Source organism: Marmota marmota, unplaced genomic scaffold (genome assembly GCF_001458135.2).
Source record: "Marmota marmota marmota unplaced genomic scaffold, marMar, whole genome shotgun sequence".
NCBI classification, from domain to species: Eukaryota; Metazoa; Chordata; class Mammalia; order Rodentia; family Sciuridae; genus Marmota; species Marmota marmota.
Genome location: NW_026000174.1, coordinates 15,427,212 through 15,448,175, shown reverse-complemented (window position 1 = coordinate 15,448,175; position 20,964 = coordinate 15,427,212). Strand labels below are relative to the sequence as shown.

General features: G+C 40.7%; 1 protein-coding gene across 4 annotated transcripts; it reads left to right on the top strand.

Annotated features, from left to right (window-relative positions):
* Positions 1-5,279: 5,279 nt before the first annotated feature.
* On the top strand, positions 5,280-20,546 carry LOC107135550 (T-cell ecto-ADP-ribosyltransferase 1-like). Of its 4 annotated transcripts, XM_015477474.2 has the most exons (6): positions 5,280-5,296; positions 9,893-9,948; positions 11,487-11,548; positions 15,897-15,981; positions 16,808-17,540; positions 20,132-20,546. In XM_015477474.2, the coding sequence occupies exons 4-6, from the start codon at positions 15,937-15,939 to the stop codon at positions 20,176-20,178; spliced, it is 825 nt and encodes a 274-aa protein (XP_015332960.1). In that variant the 5' UTR covers positions 5,280-5,296; positions 9,893-9,948; positions 11,487-11,548; positions 15,897-15,936; the 3' UTR covers positions 20,179-20,546. The 4 variants fall into 4 exon arrangements, with proteins under 4 accessions (XP_015332960.1, XP_015332959.1, XP_015332961.1 ...); XM_048788135.1 differs by lacking the exons at positions 5,280-5,296; positions 9,893-9,948 and adding an exon at positions 10,933-11,089; XM_015477473.2 differs by lacking the exons at positions 5,280-5,296; positions 11,487-11,548 and having other exon boundaries at positions 9,887-9,948.
* Positions 20,547-20,964: the final 418 nt, after the last annotated feature.

Sequence of the window (20,964 nt, the reverse complement as noted above, 5' to 3'; positions counted from 1 at the left end):
TTTGCTCCTGGGTGGCGCATATGTGAGTGTGTGGTTTGTACAGCTCATCAGTTGACTGGGCAGGAATCCAGAGCCTGGGCTGGAGGTATAGCACTTGAGATCCTCTAATACCCTCTGTTAAATCCCATCCGTCACAAGTCTTTGCAGCTGCCATCTCTGCAAAGATTTAGCATGAGAAGATTAGAAAAGAGCTACAATTCCTGCTGCTGCAGCTGGTCCCAGAGCCATAATTGATATTTATCATCTCTTTTTAACACCCAATAAAGTGTCACAATTATTGCTTTTCACAATCTTATGTTTTTTTTTAGAGAATCTATAAGAAGAAAAAACTGTATTTATATAGTATTTTATATTAAGCTACATGTTTACCATTTCCAGTACTTTTTCTTTTCAGTACTGGGGATTGAATCCTGGGGTGTTTTACCACTGAGCTACATCCCCAGCACCCTCTGCTAAGTTGCCCAGGCTGGCCTTGAACTTCTAAAACTCCTGCCTCAACCTCCAGCGTCCTTGGGATTACAGGCGTGTGCCACCATTCCTGGTCAATACTATTCATTTCTGCCTTTGGATCTGAGTTACCTTCTAATGTCATTTTCTTATTCAAATATAGCTTTGTTCCCTCCCTCCTCCTTTGAGCCATTTTACTAACATATATCATGTTTTTATATAAATTCAACAATACAATTCTATATTTATTTTTTTTTCAGAGTAACAGGAATGAGCTTTTTAAAAGGGCCAGGAAAGGGGAAAAAGGAACACTCTCAAGGGAGAGAGTGGGTCCTCTCAGAGAGGAGAAGGATGGTGTGTCCCTCCTGCTCTCCAGTTTTATTGGGAGTCCCAGGGAAGTTTCCAGAGAGTCCTATCCAGGTCCACTTTTTGACCTTTGAGTGACAGCATAGGAATTGCATGGACTGCCTCCAAGAGAGGATGGTGCAGTGTTCACAGAATTGGAGATTTTAAGAAAATTGAGCCCCCCTGTTTTTGCTTCATTTTATTGCCCCCTTAATCAGTTTATTACCCTTTGAAGCTTCCTAGTGAGGGTCTTGATGTTTTAGTTGCCAGGGTGATTGGGGGTTGTGATAGTTTTGTGATAAGGGAAGGTCTAGGCCACTTGGTAGGGTATGACATGATCTTGAAATAATAGTTTGTTTTTCTTTTAAAGGGGATATAACTGTGGCTGGGGAGGTTTTGACATACTAGGCCCCCATTTTCCAAGTGCTTACCTATCAGATAAGAATCCCTGTGGTTTTCAGTCACCCTTCATTGTCTTTTCCCTGCTAACTGGTTCATGCCTGACTAGCTAACTAACTGTCCTCCCAACCCCCTTAAAGACTTAGGTCTCTAAATTCTTTTAGGGCAGTTGGGCATGAATTAGATCTGGGTGCTGCCTGCTGAGATAGGGTGAAGTTGGGGTGGGGAGTGACTGAAGTCCTTGTTCTCTATCAGATGGGGCAGAGAAAGTTAAGGATATTTAGCAACAGGGCAGTCCAGAAGTCCATGATGACAGTTGACGGGTGACCAGATGAGACCTACATAGGGCAGGGATTATGCACCTGTGCTTACATGTAAATTAGAGTTCCCACTGATTTGAGTCTTGAGTGAGGTTCCACAGTGATGATCTGTTGATCCACACATAAAAACGAGAGGGTAAGAGAAAGGAAAAAGGTCTCTTTACCCTAACGTGTGTTGCGGTTCAAAATCTCATGATCATTGTCCTTCAGATTCTACACGTGTAGTGCCCTTATCAAGAACCCTTCAATTACTCATAGGAGAACTTTGCCCCGAAAAGAATCAAGGATGAAGGCTTCCACTCTTACCTCTAAGGAGGTAAGAATTCAGCATCTGAGTTCCAATCAAGAGATCTTTTGGTCCTTACTAGAGTGAGCTCTAGCCAAAGGAACACAAGATTTTTTCCTCTAGTCACCAAGAATCTGAGGTGGAGCAGAGAGGTTCAGAAAAAGTTGAATGGAAAAAAATAACAGAAAGTAATTGGGGCCATTGATGATAACTGTGTGGTAAACACCAAATGTCACAGGGCAGTGGTCTGTCACAAAGCTGCAGCAGTGGGATACCCCCTCTTCAAACCCCAATTCTTGTAATCATGCCAGAAAGATTTTAGACACTTCACTCAGAGTAAGAGGCATAAATTTATTGAAGAGGTGGGAAAAGGGAAAGAGTACATCCTTAAGGAAGAGAGTAGGTCCTCTGAGAGAGGAGAAGGACCTATATGTAATGTTTTATGCAACTATTCTTTGGGTTTTGTTTTGTGTTTTTTTTTTTGGCACTAAAGATTTAATCCAAGGACACTTTATCACAGAACTAAATCTCCAGCCCTTTTTATTTTTTTATTTTGAGACAAGGTCTCACTAAGTTGCTTAGGGCGTTGCTAAATTGCGGAGGTTGGCCTCAAACTTGCAATCCTCCTACCTTGGCCTCCCAATTCACTGGAATTACAGGTATATGCCACTGTACCCAGCTTGTTTCTTTTTTTAAAAAAAAAAAAAGACTTTATTTTTTTAGAGGAGTATAAGATTTACAGCAAAATTGGGCAAAGGGGACAGAGATTTCCTATATACTCCCTGCCCCTAAAGATACATAACCTCCTCCTAATTCAACAATCCCCATGGGTTACTAATGATGAAAAAAATACTGTAATTCAAATATTTATCTGTGTTACTGAGTATTTTGGTGACCCCTTAAATTTTGTGTCTGAGGCAAATGCCTCAATGGTCTCTTCCTGGTCTCAGCCCTGGTATCCCTCAACACTTTTCTTTAACAGCATTTTCAGCTGGGTGTATGGTCCCCTCTCCCCATTCTTCTTCCCCAGAACAAACACTGTATTTCCCAGCTTCCCTGAAGTTAGGTGTAGCCATGTGAAGAAGTTTGGGCTAATGAGCTATACAGGGCAGTCCTCTAGCAGTCTCAGGATCGTTCCCAAAGATTTAATTCTATATAGGAAGATGGGACATAATGGGTTAAGAGATGGTGAGTGCTCATTCTTTCTTCTTTATTTTCCATTCCCCATCAGGTATCTTGGAACACAGAAACCCCAATTTGCCCCTGGAATAAGAACCCACACTCCGTAGGATGGAGTAATCATGAAGATTGAAGGCCGGGCCCCTGGTGTCTCTCTGAGCAGCCACCCTGCCCCCTAATACCTGCCTCCTGACCCATTTGTGTGAGAGAAAAACAAATTTCTGCCTTGTTTACCCCGTTGCTGTGCTGTGTTTTATGCCACTTTCAGCCAAACGTTAGAAGATGTAAGCACAAAGCATAAAGGCTTCCCCTAAAGCTGACCTGCCCCTACTCTCAGGAGGGCCCAGTCTTTCTCTTTTTTTTTTCCTTTTTGGTACCAGGGATTGAACTCAGGACCACTCAACCCACTGAGCCATATCCCCAGTCCTATTCTGTATTTTTTATTTAGAGACAGGGTCTCACTGAGTTGCTTAGTTCCTAGCTGAGTTGCTGAGGCTGGCTTTGAACTCGCGATCCTCCTGCTTCAGCCTCCTGAGCCACTGGGATTACAGGCATGCACCACCATGTCCTGCTTTCTCCTTCTTAAGTTAAAATAATGGTGATCTCTTTCTCATGGAGGAGAATCTGATGGATGAAATGATCACTGGGTGATATGGGGGGCCAATCTGAAAGCAGGTGGTCAGTTTACTAAGCTAAGCTTTGATAGGGAGAGGCAGACAAGCAGCATTTGACAAAGTTGGTCAGACTGGAGTTGACCTGAACTGAGCATGAACTTTCCATACTGCAACTTGTCTGCTTCATTCTGGGTCCTGCACCCTACGTGGGCCTGATCACAAACCACATGGCCTGCCTTGGCCTGCTATGCTTGATGCAGTTCATAAGTCTATGACTTATGAACTATTCCCAGCAGTTTTTAGCAGTCCCCCTCTTCCTTATCCCATAGTCATGTAGCCCACACTCTTTTGCTGCCCACCCTCCCCTGAGAGGTCTCTGGCTTAGGCTTTGAGCATCTCTGGATTGCAGTGGCAGTGGCCCTCCTTGGTAAACTCAAGTGTGCGATTCTTTTCCTTGATGGTAATGGTGCCATGATTCAGCCGAAATGTCAACTGCCACTCCAAATCCACTGTCTTCATTCAGATATTAACACCAGCTTCTTTAGCCCTTTGTGTCCTTCCTTGCTGGGGAGATCAGAACCCAAGATTGCAAGTCACAATGCCTATCCCACCGCTCCCACCGCTGTGGTCTGTCACGGCACGATAAGGACTTGACTTTATTTCCCCCTTACTTTGTCCTCTCCTTCTGATTCTCTGTCTTTTCTTTCTGACTTTCTAAGTGAAATTAAAGATTCCGAGTCTTTCCTGGGAAACCTTGGTCCCCCAGGGCCCTTAGCCCACAGGTGTTCATTTTGTTTCATGGGAACTCAGTCTGACTTCTGTCCCTCAGATCTCGCCCTCAAAGGGTACTTGCTCCACTATTGCTGTTCTAATTCCATCTAATTCTCCAAGATGGAAATATTTTACTAAAAAACAACTTAGAATTTCAGTGGTCTCTCTGGAGGAACATGGGGTTTTCCCAAATCGCCTCATTGTGTAAGGAGATTTTGAGTCCTGTGACTCAAGATCTCATTCAAGCAGTGATATGCTAATATTTTTTGATTCAAAGGAGTAGAAAAACATATCTCCCACAAAATTTTAAAAACTCAAGGGCTCTTGAGGAGTTCAGAGGCCCCAAGAGCAATCGGAAGCAAAGAAAGTCAATTGGCCAGGCTTTGGAGCACACACCTGTAACTCCAGTGGCTGGGAAGCCTGAGGCAGGAGGATCACAAGTTCAAAGCCAGCCTCAGCAAATGTGAGGTGCTAAGCAACTCAGTGAGACCCTGTCTCTAAATAAAATATAAAATAAGGCTGGGGATGTGGCTCAGTGGCGGAGTACCCCTGAGTTCAATCCCTGGTACCTGCCCCTCCACCCCAAAAAAAGTTAATTGCAAATAGGCCTACTGTTTTTTAGTCTTTGGTTTTTTTAAATATATTTTTTTGAGTTATACATGGACATAATGCCTTTATTTTATTTGTTCATTTTTGTGTAGTGCTAGGATCAAACCCAGTGCCTCACACATGCTAGGCAAGTGCTCTACCACTAAACCCCAGCCCCAGCCCTAGGCCTACTGTTTTATCCACTCACAAGGGCTTTGGAGATTACTCAACAGTTGCTTGGTCTTTTACAGTCCCTCCCTGGAAATGTAGATCACATACACATCAGGGCAAAGGCCATCGTACAGGTCTTCTCCACAAATATTGGTGGGAATACTTCAGCCCTCACGGTAAGCTTACCCCATCTGCTAGAAACCAGGTTAAAAAGAAAATAAAAGATGGGACAAAAACAGGATATGAGAGCCAGCTCATTATATGATCTAGTGAGTTTTGTTTTATGTTTAACCCATAGCTAGAATTTTAGAATTGAAGTTGTATGTTCTCTGTGTCTACCTGTATCTTTATGTATATACCTGTGTATATGTTATATATGTGTAATATTTTACCATCTGTGGATGATATTACTAAGTAGGATTATAAATTTATTTAAAGAGTTTATTCTGATTGGTTTAGAGATAAATAAACACACCCATACAAACACACATAATATTCCTAAAGTTTCCATATATTGGAATAGTACTACTTTCAATATGAAAAAAAAACTTTCATAAAAACTTACTCAAATGTTTTAAGAATTCCAGTTCACTTAATTTAGGTAATTTCACATAATTTAGATCATTTCTAAGTAAGATAAACTATTGGAACATTAATTGCTAGATATGTATATATACATATATATGCATACATAATATATGTAAGGTTTTATATATATATGTATACATAATATATGTAAGGTTTTATATATATATATAATCTGATAGGTTAACCTATCTGTTAATGAATATACTTATTCTTGCCACATTGAGGAATTGTATTATTATAAAGCAGAAAGCTAATAAAAGCTATGATAGGTAGCTGGGTGCACATGCCTGTAATCCTAGTGACTCCAGGGGCTGAGGCAGGAGAACCAAAGTTCCAGGTCAGCCTGGTCAACTTAGCAAGACCCTGTCTCAAATGAAAAACAATATAGGCTGGGAACCTAGCTCGATAGTACAGCACCCCTGGGTTCAATGCCCAGTACCATACACATAAAACAAAACAAAACACAGTTATTTTAAAAACCTAGATGGTAAATTACCCTTCTGGCTACAACTTGTAAATAATCAGGCCAAATCTAGTGAGACCAGTCTTATTTTGTGATCAAGAATAATGTCCTTTGAGATCATCTTTAATCAGAAGGGATAACTTTAAGAATAAAATTCAGTAGAAAATGTTGATACGTCCTTCTGGATTATCAGATTCTGCTTCCATTAATTGTGTTTACAATATTTTTCCCATTTGAAAATTGCAGATGACTAATGCATATACAATCTCTGTCTTATCTGTTAAAAACATAATTGACTTCTACTAGGGGAAAAAAATTTTGTTATCTACCTATAAATTGGACTGGATCCTATACCATGCCCAAATTGTTAACACTTAACCAAATTTTCAATTCTTTCAGTTTCCTTCAATTTGTGTCTATTACTCTCTGAACTAACTTTTCAGTTTTTCTCCCTCCTTCGTAACTTAGCATCATTGAGAACTAAAATATAACCAGGTACAGTGGTGCATAACTATAATTCCAGTGTCTCAGGAAGCTGAAGCAAAAGGATTTCAGGTTCAAGGCCAGCCTCAACAACTTGGTGAGACCTTCTCAAAATAAAAAGAGCTGGGAATATAACTCAGTGGTCAACCACCCCTGAGTTCACTCAGTACCCAAAAACAACAACAAGAACAAAAAGCAAAAAAGCCTAAAACCTCATAGCTCAGATCCTAAGGACTCTAGATCTCCCGTCAATGATCTTTTTTCCCAAGATCTAAAGAAGCATTACAAGATAGAGCCTTTGATATATACTTCTAAGGCCTCATCAACTGCAGCAGACCATGCATGGACCAGATTTCCACCTGACCAAGCTGCTTTGGGTCATTTAGGAAGTCTGGAAAAATGCTTGGGTCACTCATGTGCTTATTTGAAAACTAATCAAGTCAGGTACAGTGGCACATGCTGTAATGCCAGCAACTCAGGAGGCTGAGACAGAAGGATTGTAAGTTTCAGGCCAGCCTGGGCAACTTAATAAGACCCTGTTTTAAAATAAAAAGTAGAAAGGGTGGGGATGATGTAGCTCAGTGGTAAAGTACCCTGTGTTCAATTTCCAGTACAAAAAAAGAAAAGAAAGAAGAAAGGTAATCAAGGGCAAGGGTATAGACAATATCATGAAAGCATTCATATTTTAGCTTCAAGAGACAAGTGGTGCTGCATAATCAAAAGACTTTCAGCTGAGCAAGGTGGCGCATGCCTGTAATCCCAGCAGCTTGCGAGACTGAGGCAAAAGAATCATGAGTTCAATGCTAGCCTCAGCAAAAACGAGGTGCTAAGCATCTCAGTGAGACCCTGTCTCTAAATAAAATACAAAATAGGTCGGGATTTGGCTTAGTGGTTGAGTGTCCCTGAAGGATTTTCATCCACCCACCACTTAGAATGCACTAGACTAGATGCCCTCCAGGTTCAACTGCTTGATTTTACTTTAATATGACTATGACACTTTATATTCATATTTCTCTTTATCATTTTAGACATCTCACTTTTTAAATGCCTAGTCTGAAGGCTCTTTGCAAGTATGCCCAAAGATGGTCCAATTGGTCCTCTGGGAGCAACATCGCCGAGAGAATTACTTTGAATCTATTTTCCTTAACCCTAAGATGTAAAGAACAGTCCCTCTGAGCCTGTCTTGAACAAGAGGATACATGGACAAGGCGGATCAAACTTTGTGCTTACTAGAACAGACTAAGCATGAACTGAACTTGATGTGAACTTCCCATACTATAATGTGCTCCCTCCAAGCCTCTGCTTCCAACTCACATGCCTAGCCACAAACAGTGTTGTTGCCTACCACTATCAGTTTTTTTAATGTTGAATGCAGTTGTTAAGTTTTAAACTTCCTCCACCAGAATTTTTTTTTGCACTTCCTTCCTCTTTTCACAGTCACTTTCCTCTTTCTCATGGCCTCTGAGAAAAAGTTTGGCTCACCTACTCCTTCTCTGAGAGGTTTCCAGCTTAGGCTTTAAGCATCTCCCTAGTGCAATAGTCTTCCTTAATAAAGTCTTTCCTTACTAATGTTCAGATTTGAATTCCCCCTGCTCCTCACTGACCACCCTGCTTTACATTGCCCATAGGATTTTGTGCCTTTAATTCAATACCAATTGCTGGGGTCATGCAATCATATGCTTTTGTCCAAAATATCTCTATGGGACTATAGAATATTGTTGCACCATTTTGGCACCATTCATAAAGAAAAGGTCAGCACCAGACATTGAAGGTTGTACAGCATCAAGATTGTTATGTAGATTCGAGCATAATGGCACATGTCTGTAGACCTAGCTACTCTAGAGGCTAAGGTGGGAGGATCACTTGAGCCCAAGAATTTATAGCTAGCCTGGGCTACACAGCAAGACTCTGTCTCAAAACAAAAAGAGCTAGGTTTCTCACTTGTAAGATCTGAGAAAATGATTTGCCTCCAAATATACTCTAGCTGAATAGATTTTCTTCTTCTAAGTTCTATTTCTGTGACAGTTCATTACAAAACCCAATGACCCAAAAGTTTACAGCTAGTTTTTGTGGACCCTCCTTTTTTCTACCTATGATGGAATAGGGAATTTTAGATTTCTGGCAGTATGGTCTGTTGTGGTGTTTTGTATTGTTTTTTAATCTAAAAAGTCACCAGATGGCTGGGTCCATTTATCCAGGAAACCAATTGGTTCACTACAAGGATATAAGACCAGGAGAAACTGGTAGTTTCCCAAGGAAATTGTGTACAACATCAACGATGTGGTTATATGCTTTAGCCAGTTTCTGAGCAAACTATATTCATGTGTTGGACTCATAGTAAGCAATGACTAAGGATGTGAACGTGATCTTAAGAGCACTCACCTCTCTGTCCTTCACTAATCCTCTCAAATGGCTCAAGCAATTGATAAACCCAGCCTAATTCCCTCTTAAGATTAGAAGCCATCTTGCCACAAAGGCATAAAAAGTTAATTTCTGCTTTACTATAAATTACTGAGATTTCTAAACTTGCTTGGAATGCCTGCCCTTGCCTTCAATTCACCCATGCTTGGCTTTCCCTGACCAGATAGCAACCCTCTCTGAAACTTTAGTGGCACCTCATAAATTCTGGCTTTCCCTGGCCAGATAACGACCCTCTCTAAAGCTCTAATGGTGCCTCATAAATTCTGATGTTGGGATCTAAATTGACTCCCTAAGTGCTGAACCATTAAACCTACTATCTGCCTTTGTGTTATGCTTGTCAAAATTCTGTTATCTGTAAGCTCTCAAGATACCTCCCCTTTTTGCAACTTTCTGTGCTATAAAGCTGCACTCCTAGAGAGCTGGGGTGCTGTCTTCTGTTCCCACAAGTTTGGGGAGAGACAGCCCCGTATGGTCAGAATTACAAGCTTGCTTTAATTTTATTTCCGTTGGAGTCGGTGATCTTTTCTTTGTGTCGTGGTTTAACACAATCTGTAAAACCATATGTCTGGTGCAAAGATCAACCAGCAAATTCTGCTTTTTTGCAGGATCTCCTTGCAAAATACACACATCCACACATCCCAATCCTATGTGGAGGGGACATAATGGTCTTACCTTCTAGGTATAGAGAAAGTAAAAGTTTCAATAGGAAAACACAAATTATTAGTTCATAAGTTATTTGTCTTCCCTTTCCAATTCAATCAGAAACTGAAAGCACAACTTTCTCAAGAATAAAAGGGTCACAGCACTGTCTTTTCAGGTACTGCTATTAGAAGACCAAGAGGATTGAATCACCCAGGATCAGCAGGAGATCAGGTACCTGACAATTCTGTAATCCTAGCTACTCTGGATGCTGAGATAGGAAGATCACTTGAGCTCAAGAATTTGTAGCCAGCTAGGGCACACAGCAAGACCCTGTGCTCTGAGGAGGAAAGAGTCTCTAGAGTTCAGGGATCTAGGAATGTCCCCTGAGGAGAGACGAGAAATAGAACTGGGCTGGGAGAAAACCCGAGGACTGGGGTGACTGTGGTAGTAGAGGGTTATGTGTCAAAATTTAATGCTACAAAATCAATTCTGGGCAAAAAAAATATCCCAGGTAGGGAGTTGGGCTCATTTCTGGAAAAAGAAAAACATCTTGAAGGACAGACATGTAGCATATCTACCCTCCAAACACTTAAAAACTTATCCAAGATCATATACTTTGCTCCCAGATCCTGGTACTGCTGGTATCTGTGTTCCACTTGGTCCCTTATACAAAAGAGCCTTTCCCTTCCTATGGCTAGTCAAGCTTAGATTCTTCAAGCCAGAACAAGAATATGTTTAATTTCCCCATTTCCCTCCCAAATTCATGCCCACATTAACTTCTAGTATCCCAGCTGAACTTTAAATGGAGACTGAGAGTCGAGAGCCAGAGACTTCATTTCCCAGTGTCAATCACCTGAGTTTAGTGCACAGGAGCTTGGATGTTTAATGAAAGAAGAGTCCGTAGGCCTCAAGTTCTTTGTTTTAATTTAGGATCTTTAAGATGGAGAGCACTACTTCAGTGATTAGGAGAGACACAAGATGGAAAGAAAGATTTTACTACTGATGGGCCCTGGGTGGTACACAAGACATCTGAAAGCCACACTCATGGAGGTCAAGGTCAAGGAGTGCAGACAGAGTGTGTGTGCATGGCAGGGAGAGACTATGGGACAATGTCAACATTGGGATCCAGGGAGTTATCCACACAGGTTTTCTGAGAAGAGTTTTAATTGGTAGGTTTAAAGCAAAAAAAATGTAAGTGTCAAGAGGCTATGACCAAGATGTGATACCGCAACATATCTGCACAGTCCATATGGGGTATGAGGGTCAGCAGAGCCAGTCATATGTTGTACATAGCTGTCTAATAGGGAAGAGGTCACAAGGCCTTGTATAACACAGATATCCGGACTAACTATATTGAGGAACTGCAGAAGAGGTAAGTGTAAAACTAAAACTGAGTTAAGGATAAGTGAACCATGCTCCTGGTATGACAAAATTAAACTTATATTCCAAATGGTGGGGTGGGGAGATGGGGCATGGGGAAGAGAAGCTTGAAATTCATGCTTATCAGTTCTCAAAAAGCCAGCTGTATCCCCATCAGAATCAACTAGGGAACTCATGTAAAAATATGGAATATACAATTTTGAGACTGGGGTCCAGAAATCTCTATTGCTAATAAGTGTCCCAGAGAAGTTCTTAGGCAATTTAATTTCCAGAAGCTCTGTGACTAGGAAGGAGGGGCTGCGGAATTATTTTAAGGTATGTCAAAGCAAAGTATTTTTCTCATTAATGATGTTTCTTCTACTCATAATTCACTCCAAATCCTCCTCCAGAAGGAATTTCGGAGGAATTTAAGGAGGATACCTAGGGTCCTGAAATTCCTTAAAGAAGATAGGTAAGCTTTTATAACTTTGCCTTAAGATCAAAAAAGTGATGGAAATATAATGTAGAAAATTAAATAATTAACTCCACATAGAGAGATGTTGGATAAATGTTAGTATTTATTATTTTAATGCTATACAATTTAAAAATCCTGATTCAACTAACAATGCTAGAAAAGCAAAATCAAAGTATAAGAAAAGGTGATGAAACAATTAAATTGTTATTAGGGAATATGTGCAGATAATATCAATTTACATTGGATTTGTGTGTGTGTGTGTGTGTGTGTGTGTGAGAGAGAGAGAGAGAGAGAGAGAGAGAGAGAGAGAAATACGGGGATTGAACCTAAGGGCACTACCACTAAGATAAATCCCAGTTATATTTAGGTGGTTTTTGTTTTAATTAATTAATTTATTTATTTATGACAGGGTTTTGCTAAGTTGCCCAAGTGGGCACTTGTGATCCTCCTGCCTCAGTCTCTCAAGTAGCTGGGATTACAGATGTGCCCCACAGCACCTGGATAGTATTTAAATATTTAAAGGAAGGTTTTTTCATAGATTCATAATATTCAGACATAAAAAACAAGTGTTTTTTGTTGTTTGTTTGTTTATTTGGTGCTAAGGATTAAACTCAGAGCTTTATACATGCTAAACACACACTCTACCACTGAGCTACACTCCCAGTTTTTAAAATTATAATACATTTCAATTTGTAATAGATTACAGTTGAACATCCATGTGTGTTAATCAGTTTTCCATTGCTGTGACAAAATACCTGAGAAAATCTATTTAAAGGGAGGGAAGTTTTATTTGGGCTCATAGTTTCATCCCATAATCAGCCAGCTGGCTCTATTGCTTCTGGCCTGTGGCGAGGCAGAACAGTATAGTGGGGAGCACATGTAGAATAAAGCTGCTCACCTCATGGCAGCCAGGAAGCAAAAACAGAGGAGAAGAAACCAAAGTTCCAATATCCATCAAGGGCATAGCCTCAGTGACCTTGCTTCCTTCCACTAGGGCCCAACTCTTAAAGGTTCCACCAGCTCCCGATAATGCCATCCACTGAGGACCAAGCCCTTAATTAACCCTTGAGACTTTGGTGAATGATTAAGATCCAAATCACAGCACCATGTATATATGGCTTTTGCATAATTCTTTAACCGCATAATACTAGTGAAGAAATCTAAATTGTCACATAAAATCAAAATATGTTAAGCTCAAATTTTATATTCTATAAAAATGCACTTATCACCACAGAGACAAATATAAAATTACTTCTTTTATAATTAAGGGGAAATGCTAACTTTCTAGTTCCAATCTCATTTTAGTTCTTTTTTTTTTTTTTTTTTGGTTTAACAGCATTTAATACAAAAATTTCCATGTTAAAAATATAATTTTTAGAAGAATAACACCCATAAAATATGCTAATTATTTAATCAAAGAAAACAGTGTGGTTTGTTCAAATTTGACTCCCATAATTTTGATTGCTCCAGAACTGAGGCTTACTCTATGACAAGATTAAATTTGGCAAAAAAAAAAAAAAGTATTTGTTCTGAGCATACCATTCTTAGTAGATCATTCAGGATATGCTAAGATTTTGGTACACTATTTTAATTCATCACAATATGTTCCTGTCAGTTACAGCTCCCCAATTGCTTTTGGGGGGATTCTGTAAAATAAAGACTGCCTCAAATATTAAAAGAATTTTTAGAATTAGTCATAAACTTCAGTATTCTTTGTCATCTCTGAATTTCTACAGTGGAAGAAATTGGAAAGGTGCCATTACTCAAATGTTTTTCTCTCATAAACAAAGTAAACATTGGTCTTATTAGTATATAATTCTTTTCTACGAAATATTTGTTCTAAATATTTGTTCATTCCATCCTGATATCATGTTGAAGGAAGTTTTTCAGTATCCATGAGGGTAGTTATTGTATGCAAACAAAGGTGACCCTGAGGTCAACTCTTACTTTAAGTAGTTGGTTATAGTTAGTTTATGCTAATTGTTAATTCTATTTTTTTTTTAATCCAGAATGAATACAGGGTGGGACAGTCTCCATTGGGTTACTGGAAGTCTGTTATTTCAAGGGTGTTTCCTAAAGGCTCAGGGAATTGGGAACCATGGTAAGGAAGAAGAGCCAGGAACCACAGCAAAGGGTGTTACCAAGAGCAGCTAACCATGTTTTATAGCCCCTCACTGCCATTCTTTTTTAAAAATATTTTTTAAAGTTGTAGATGGACGCAATACCTTTATTTATTTATTTATTTATATGTGATGCTAAATATTGAACCCAGAGCCTTATGCATGCTAGGCAAGCGCTCTACCCTTGAGCAACAACTCCAGCCCCTCTCACTCTCATTCTTGAGTTCTAGATAGAGCATTGTCTAGTGTCAAGACCAGCCAAAATTCCTTGGAAATTAACACAATGGGCTTAGAGTGTGTAATGCCAGACTCTCGAGGGACCCCAATAAACCTCCAAGAGCCGAATGCGATGCAATCACACAAGAGTCTTTATTGCAAGCTGGAGCCTGGACTCACAACCGTTTCCAGGGAGTGAGTCCTGGTTCTTTGCTCAGTGAGATTCTATAGGTTTTGGGGGGATATTCTATGCGTCACAACATCACACCAGCAAATCATTTCACATCGCGGGAAAGTCAAACAACAACTCTTAACACTCATTAGCACATTCAATGGCGGGAACAAGTTGGGTAAGGGTGATTGGTTAGTACAAGAGGGGGATTCCTTTGAATTGATTGATTTAAGCCAATAGGGGTGTATATGCTTAACTACATGGTTTCCCAACATGTTATCAACTACCATAAACTACTGGGGGGTCGTCTGGCATCCCAGGTATTTTCCCTGTCTCATGCTGATTGATGGTTGCTAGGGGGTTGCTATGGGTCCTCACCTAGCCTAACTGAGTCAGGGACACCTGGCACCGCAGATCTCTCCAGTTATTTGTAGACAAACAACTCAGCAGGGTGGGTATGTGCTTAGGAGTGCTCTGTGGGTCTTTCCAAGGACAAGGGTCACACCCCCTTCCTTAGGACAGGCCTTGAGGTAGAAGCTTGTTTCTCAAAAATGGAGTCACATCAGTTTCTCAAGTGTAGAGGACAATTTTCATAATTTGCCAAGAACCGCAAGCAGAAAAGAATGAAGCAGTGTTATCATCATACCTCATTCTTTGACTTGCCTTACTGAGTGTGTATATCTCCATCCCTCAAAAAGAAGTCAAAAGTAATGAATTTTCATTAATTATAGTAATTTATAAGGTAAATTGATTGTATTGGTCTGTTGCTATATCTGTTTTATTTCTGTTGCTCTATCAAAATAACTAAGGCTGGATACTTGATAAAGAAAAGATGTTTATTCAGTTCACATTCTATGGCTGGAAAGTCTGAACATCATGGTATCAGCAGGAACTAAGTGGGGTCCTGAAACAACTGCATTAATCTCCTCAAGGGTGATGTTCTCAATGACCTATTTACCTCCCACTAGGTCACCTCTTCAAGGTCCCACCACCTCCACACTACCACTCTGAGTGCTAAGCCTCTAGCACATGACCCTTTGAAGGACAAATCGTATCCAAATCATAGTACTTACTGATGATGTAAAGCTGACAAGATCAGGACACGTTCAAAAGTCTTGATTTAAGGGCTGGGGCTGTAGCCCAGTGGTGGAGTATTTGCCTAGCATGTGCAAAGCCCTGGGTCAGATCCCCAGAACTGCAAGAACAAACAAAACAAAATGAACAACTGAAAAATCTATCTCATCTGTAGTCCCAGCTACTTGGCAGGCTGAGTGAGGAAGGAGGCTCTGCTTCAGCCCAAGAATTCAAGGCCAGCTGGGACAGTATTGTGAGACCGTAGAAAGAAAGAAAAAAGAAAGAAAGAAAGAAATGAGAGAGAGAGAAAGAAAGAGAAATATTGGAAATATTAACTTGAAGTTGGAGAGTGCCAGGTTAACAAAACTTGGAGAAGAATTTTTTTAAGCATCTGTGAAAAGACTCAGAATATTTCTCTAAGGGAGAATAAAATGTTAGGTCCTAAGAATATCTGCTCCCATGTGATCTGTTTCTCTCATTGGAATTTTACATGACTTATAGCTTCGCCTGTTATCAGGATCAATTGTTTCAAAACTAGCTCCCTACTGGGGGCGGGATGTTGGAGTCACCTCCTCCCTGGTGCAAGATCCTGGTAGAGCTGTTTACAAGGGATCCTGATTAGCTGATCAAGAAGCAGTGTGAACAGGAGCTTGGACTTCTGGATTCATTAACAGAATGAATAGGGATTTATCAACAGAACTGGGCATCAAAACACAATAAAACTATTTACATCTAACTTACATGGCTTTATGTTTGTTTGCAGTTTTTAAATTGTGAACTTGAAGATAACATTGCTTCTAGACATGGCAGTTTATATCTTCATACTAACTTGTTGGCTAACACAGCAGGTAATATGTACTACCCCTTCTCCACCCACATCCTGTTGACCTTGCTTTTACCTCATATCTTTGAGACCAGATAGTTCCCAGAGTTGAGTTTATGGCTAGAGTCAGTGAGAGAGTATGAATCTGAAAAGTAACTTAAAAATAGTATCAGTAAATGTGGGAAGCCATCTGTGAAATACAGGAGGACCTTCTCTCGCTGTGGAAGCCACGGAAGGATAGGCCTAACATTGGGAACTTCCTGTGGCTCTCTCTTTGAAAGGTGAGAGACCATCCAATGCATATGACCTTCCCCTCTGCTCTGCTAGAAAGATCCCTCACAGTAGCACCAGAGATGGGAGTACCCTGTTAGGAACAGCCCACCTGCCCCCACCTTGATCCTATTTTGGTGAAGAACATTCTCTAGAATTTCTTTGATGTCTTCCAATATAAATAAAGCAGGGCTCCTTTGTGTTAGAAGCTGCATCCGTCTGGTCTAGTCCATTTGCCTGTTCTGCCCCTGCTTTTGAAACTACTTTCTGTGTTTTTTCCACCATTCTATTTTTCCTAGCTCTTATTTCTCAGCCAGCCTGTTCCACTGAGGGGAACCCCATTCCCACCCACTACGTGGGATGTGGGCGGAAAGTAAACAAAATAGTCACAATGCTCAGCTTTTCCTTTTATAACACTCATAGTGTAATAAGAATGTGTTCATGTATGCTCCATATATGAGCCCTGTGATGGGAATATGTGAAATCTCAGGCTGAGTAAGAAGCCTATTTTGTGGGTTCTGATAGCATCCCAACATGCTCCTTCCTCAGCAAACTAGTCAAAGGACTCTCCTTCCCTACAGGTGACCAGCCAATTAGTCCTCGACATGGCCAACAACGCATTTGATGATCAGTATGAGGGCTGTATCGAAGCAATGGAGGAAAAGGCACCCCAGCTGTTAAAAGAAGAGCTAAGCATGAATGAAAAATTTAAGAATGAATGGGAAAATGCTAAGGAAAAATGGAAGCAAATAAAGTCCAACATAAACTATTCAGAAAATTTCAATGATTTCCATGGAACTGCTATAGTGGCCTACACTGGGAAAATTGCAAAAGATTTTAACCGAGCTGTAAGAGAATTCAGACTAAATTCAAGTGACTTTCAGTACAAGGCCTTCCATTATTATTTGACAAGAGCTCTTCAGCTTCTGAGGACATCCCAGTGTAACCAAGTTTTTAGAGGCTCTCATACCAAGTTTTATTACAGTGGGGCCGGTAGTGTACGATTTGGGCAATTCACTTCATCATCTTTGAATAGAAATGTAGCTGTTTCTCCAAGATTTCTTGGTGCTGATGGGACATTGTTTATCATCAGAACCTGTTTGGGTGTTAATATCAAAGCATTCTCTCTCTACCCTCAAGAAGAGGAAGTGTTAATACCAGGGTATGAAGTATATCAAAAGGTCACAGTAAAACAAACTGGTAAAAATCACAATGAAATTTCCCTCGAAGCTCCCCAAAAACGAAAGAGTAACTTCAATTGCTTTAATTCTACTCCAATTCACAGCAAATCAGACATCAATTTCAACAGTTCAGGTGAGTCTGGGTCTGCATTGGAGGTGGGGTTTGTGGGGTCATCATGAAACAGAAGAGGGTGCTCCCCTGCAGAAACCCCCACAGCAGAGAACAATGGGCATCCAGTCCATTGCTGAAGAGTCTCAGGTTCCTAAAAGGACAGGACTACTGTTTTAGAGTGGAGAACAGAGCTCAGGCTCATAGACATGAGGCCATTTCTAGTCCAGCCAAACTCCAGTTTCCCCTGCTGTGCAGAAAGGTCAGAAAGACTTGTGGGACACCAGGTAGAATGAACCAAGGAATGTACTGGTGTGTCAGGGGCCAGCCATATCAAAGCATCAGAGGAATTGGGAGGCCTGCTGGTTCCAGACAGAAGGGCGTGGCTGCTGCAGAATCCAGGCAAGAGATGAAGGTGCCTGAACTGAGTGAGTGGCTGTGGTGCTGGAGGCGCCTGGGTTCTAGGTCTGTCTATAAGCTATCTCTTCCTGGGGGGAAGACAGTGAGAGGTGGACAAGCTGAGGGGTGCAGTCAGAAAAGAGGATGGGGGACCTTGAGATTTCAAGTGTGAAGTGTTAACTGTTAATTAGGTTCCAGGACATTTCCACAAAAGTAATTGGCTAGATTGAAGAGCAAGATGGATAGCACTGGATTGAGGAGTTGAAGAACTGAAGATTTTGCACTGAGAACAACTCAGCCCTAGTGTATAGGGAATGAGCCTAGGACACTCACAGGACTAAAGAAAGAGAGGCAGATAGATTGGGGCACTCATTGATAAAAGCGTTGGTGCTGGGCAACAGCAAGACCAGATTGGATCTGAGCAGTTTCAGTCAGAAAAAGGAGGATATATATGGATGAGGACAAAAGTGACTATCCTGCCAGGTGTGGTGGCACACTCCCGTAATCTCAGTTACTCAGGAGGCCGAGGCAAGGGGATTGCAATTTGGAGACCAGCCTGGGTAATTTAGCAAGACACTTTCTCAAGATAAAAAATAAAAAGGGCTGGGATGGAGCTCAGTAGCAGAGCACCCGTAGGTTAAATTCCCAGTCCTCCACTAATGCCCTCCCAAAGTGACTTCATCCTGGATGTAATGTACTTGGTTTATCTTAAGTTAATAACAAAGTGTTAGGAACTTCCCTGGAGCCAGGAGCCAGTTGTAAATTTCCACAGACCGCTCTAATGACTCTGTCTACATATAGTTTGCTGAGAAACTATGTAAAAAAACTAAGCTTACCTTGGAGCAATCATGGCAGTTACAACTCAAGATGGCTGCAGTCATGTCAAGTTAAATCAATACAAGTGGTCCACATGGTAGACCACATGTAGAGGGACAGTGCCTGGAATGATGAAGGTAGAGTTGGTAAAATCAGGAGATAGGAACCTCAAAGAAGACATACCAATAATGGTTGAAACTGGTTACAAAGAACACCAAGAAAGCTGTCACCACTCCCAGCCTCGAGATGCATAAGAAGAGCCACCATGAGCACTTTCCCCATCTTTTCCCAAGTGGTCCTGGCTTTTAGATCTCTATGCATTTACACCAATCATTTCTTGTGGCCTGCAGTCTCTCTTCTTTGACTACATATCATATTTGATCCAAGCTAAGACACCATCAATTTCAACATGGTGATTGTCTTCCAAGACCTAGTTCCAATATCACTTCCAATAATAAGCCTTCCTTGATACTTTCAAGGAAAATTAAATCCTACACCATTCTCTATGGCATAGGTTTGGACTCAGACCACCTCAATGATAATCTGGCTCAGCAGCACTAGTTTTATGACTTCAAGCAAGTTGCCTAAGTAATCTGTCTCTGAATTTCCTCATTTAATGATGGGATACAAATAACAAACACTTGAGTAGTATCACTGTGAGAATGATAAGATTTTTAAGATTTATTGCTTGGCACATAGTTTTGCTCAACAAATACCTCCTTTTTTTTCTCGTGGAGAATCTTGTCCACATCTCAGCCATTTTGCCTCATAATGGAGTATGACTTACCATTTACATGATAATCTCTTGCTTATAGCCTGGAGACTTTGTCCCTCCTATTTACCTGCATTCAAGACCTGCCATGGGCTTGACTTGAATCAGGGTTCCAACATATATTGATGCAGTAAGTTACTTTTTATTGAGAGGCCAGGGGTCCAACCAGAAGTGGATCTGGGCTGCAGAGGGACTAAGCATCCAAGAAATTTAAACCAAATTTGCTCTTACATTCTGGAAATCCCTTCAAAAACCAAAAAGATGTCCTTGCAGTTTCTCTCTCCTTGGTATTTTTTTTTCTTTTTACCATTTTTATTGGTACATTATAATTTACATAATAATGAGATTCATTACACCACATTTGTACATGTGAGTTACATAATTTGTTCACTTTCCTTCCCTGGTACCTCTCCATTTCCTCCCCTCCTCCCTCCCCCTAATCACTTTCTCCCTGGTATTTCTGACTACTTCAGGAATCCTGGGAAAATAAGAGGAGAGGCTAGTCAGGTTAAGTGAGTGCCTAGAGCCCACCTTCTAGGGTTTTGACATGTAGGTGAAGCTCTGAAAGTTAGGAGGCTATGTCTTGAGAAACTCCACACTGAAACCTTTCCTTCTCTCCCTCCCATAGGCCCTGTGTTCCTGCTGCTGCTGCTACTGCTGCTTGCTGAGCCATAGCCCTTGGCCTGAAGTCTCTCTTCCTTGACTACATATCAGATTTGTGAGCAGGATGTTGGAGGAAGGACAAGGATCAGAGACTTGACTGGGTTCTCCAATGTCAGCAGTATTGGGAAGGGTAGGATCTTTTTTTGTAGTCCTCTTTAGTGCTTGTGTCCCTCACAGATATATGAGGAAATTACTAAATCCCACTATAAAAGTGAGCATACGGTCTTCAAATTTACTGCCTGAGATAAGTTCCTGGTGTCTTGACACTTTGCTATGGTTACAAATCAATATTTGCATGCACTGTCAGCAGTGACAATCTCTTTAAAATGCAATTTGTGATTAATGTTATAATCTAAAGAAATAAACCATTCATAATCACACCTTGCTTTTCTGTGACTAGGTTTCTCTATAGATTGTATTATGCTCAAGAAACTCTCTTAAGGCATTAGATCTGATGCCAGAATTTTTACAGCTGAGAAAATTCATATTGCATATTTTTATAGATATGTTTGTGGGACTGATTGACTGAGCCATAAATATGAGGGTTGTCCTAGATAAATTCCTCTCTCTACACTACTCCGCCAAAAATGCATGCAGTTACCAAGCCCTGTCAATTAACTTTAATAATCGTTCTCAAATCTATTCCTTGCCTCTTGCCTACTCTGATCATCTTTGAGAAAATGGAAAAGCCTGTTGTGAGGTGTGGATGGAGCGCGAAATCTAGGCAATGTCCTAGCCAAGGGTGGGTCTAGCTAAGATGCACAGAGCTTCTCTCACTCCTCATTCCCCACTCTCCAT

What these genes read in the sequence shown, in the direction of transcription:
- LOC107135550 (XM_015477474.2), top strand. Translation starts at nt 15,937, where the DNA reads ATGGCAGTTTATATCTTCATACTAACTTGTTGGCTAACACAGCAG. An exon ending in CTTGTTGGCTAACACAGCAG is followed by an intron (nt 15,982 to 16,807) that starts GTAATATGTACT and finishes CCTTCCCTACAG; the next exon opens with GTGACCAGCCAATTAGTCCT. An exon ending in CATCAATTTCAACAGTTCAG is followed by an intron (nt 17,541 to 20,131) that starts GTGAGTCTGGGT and finishes TCCCTCCCATAG; the next exon opens with GCCCTGTGTTCCTGCTGCTG.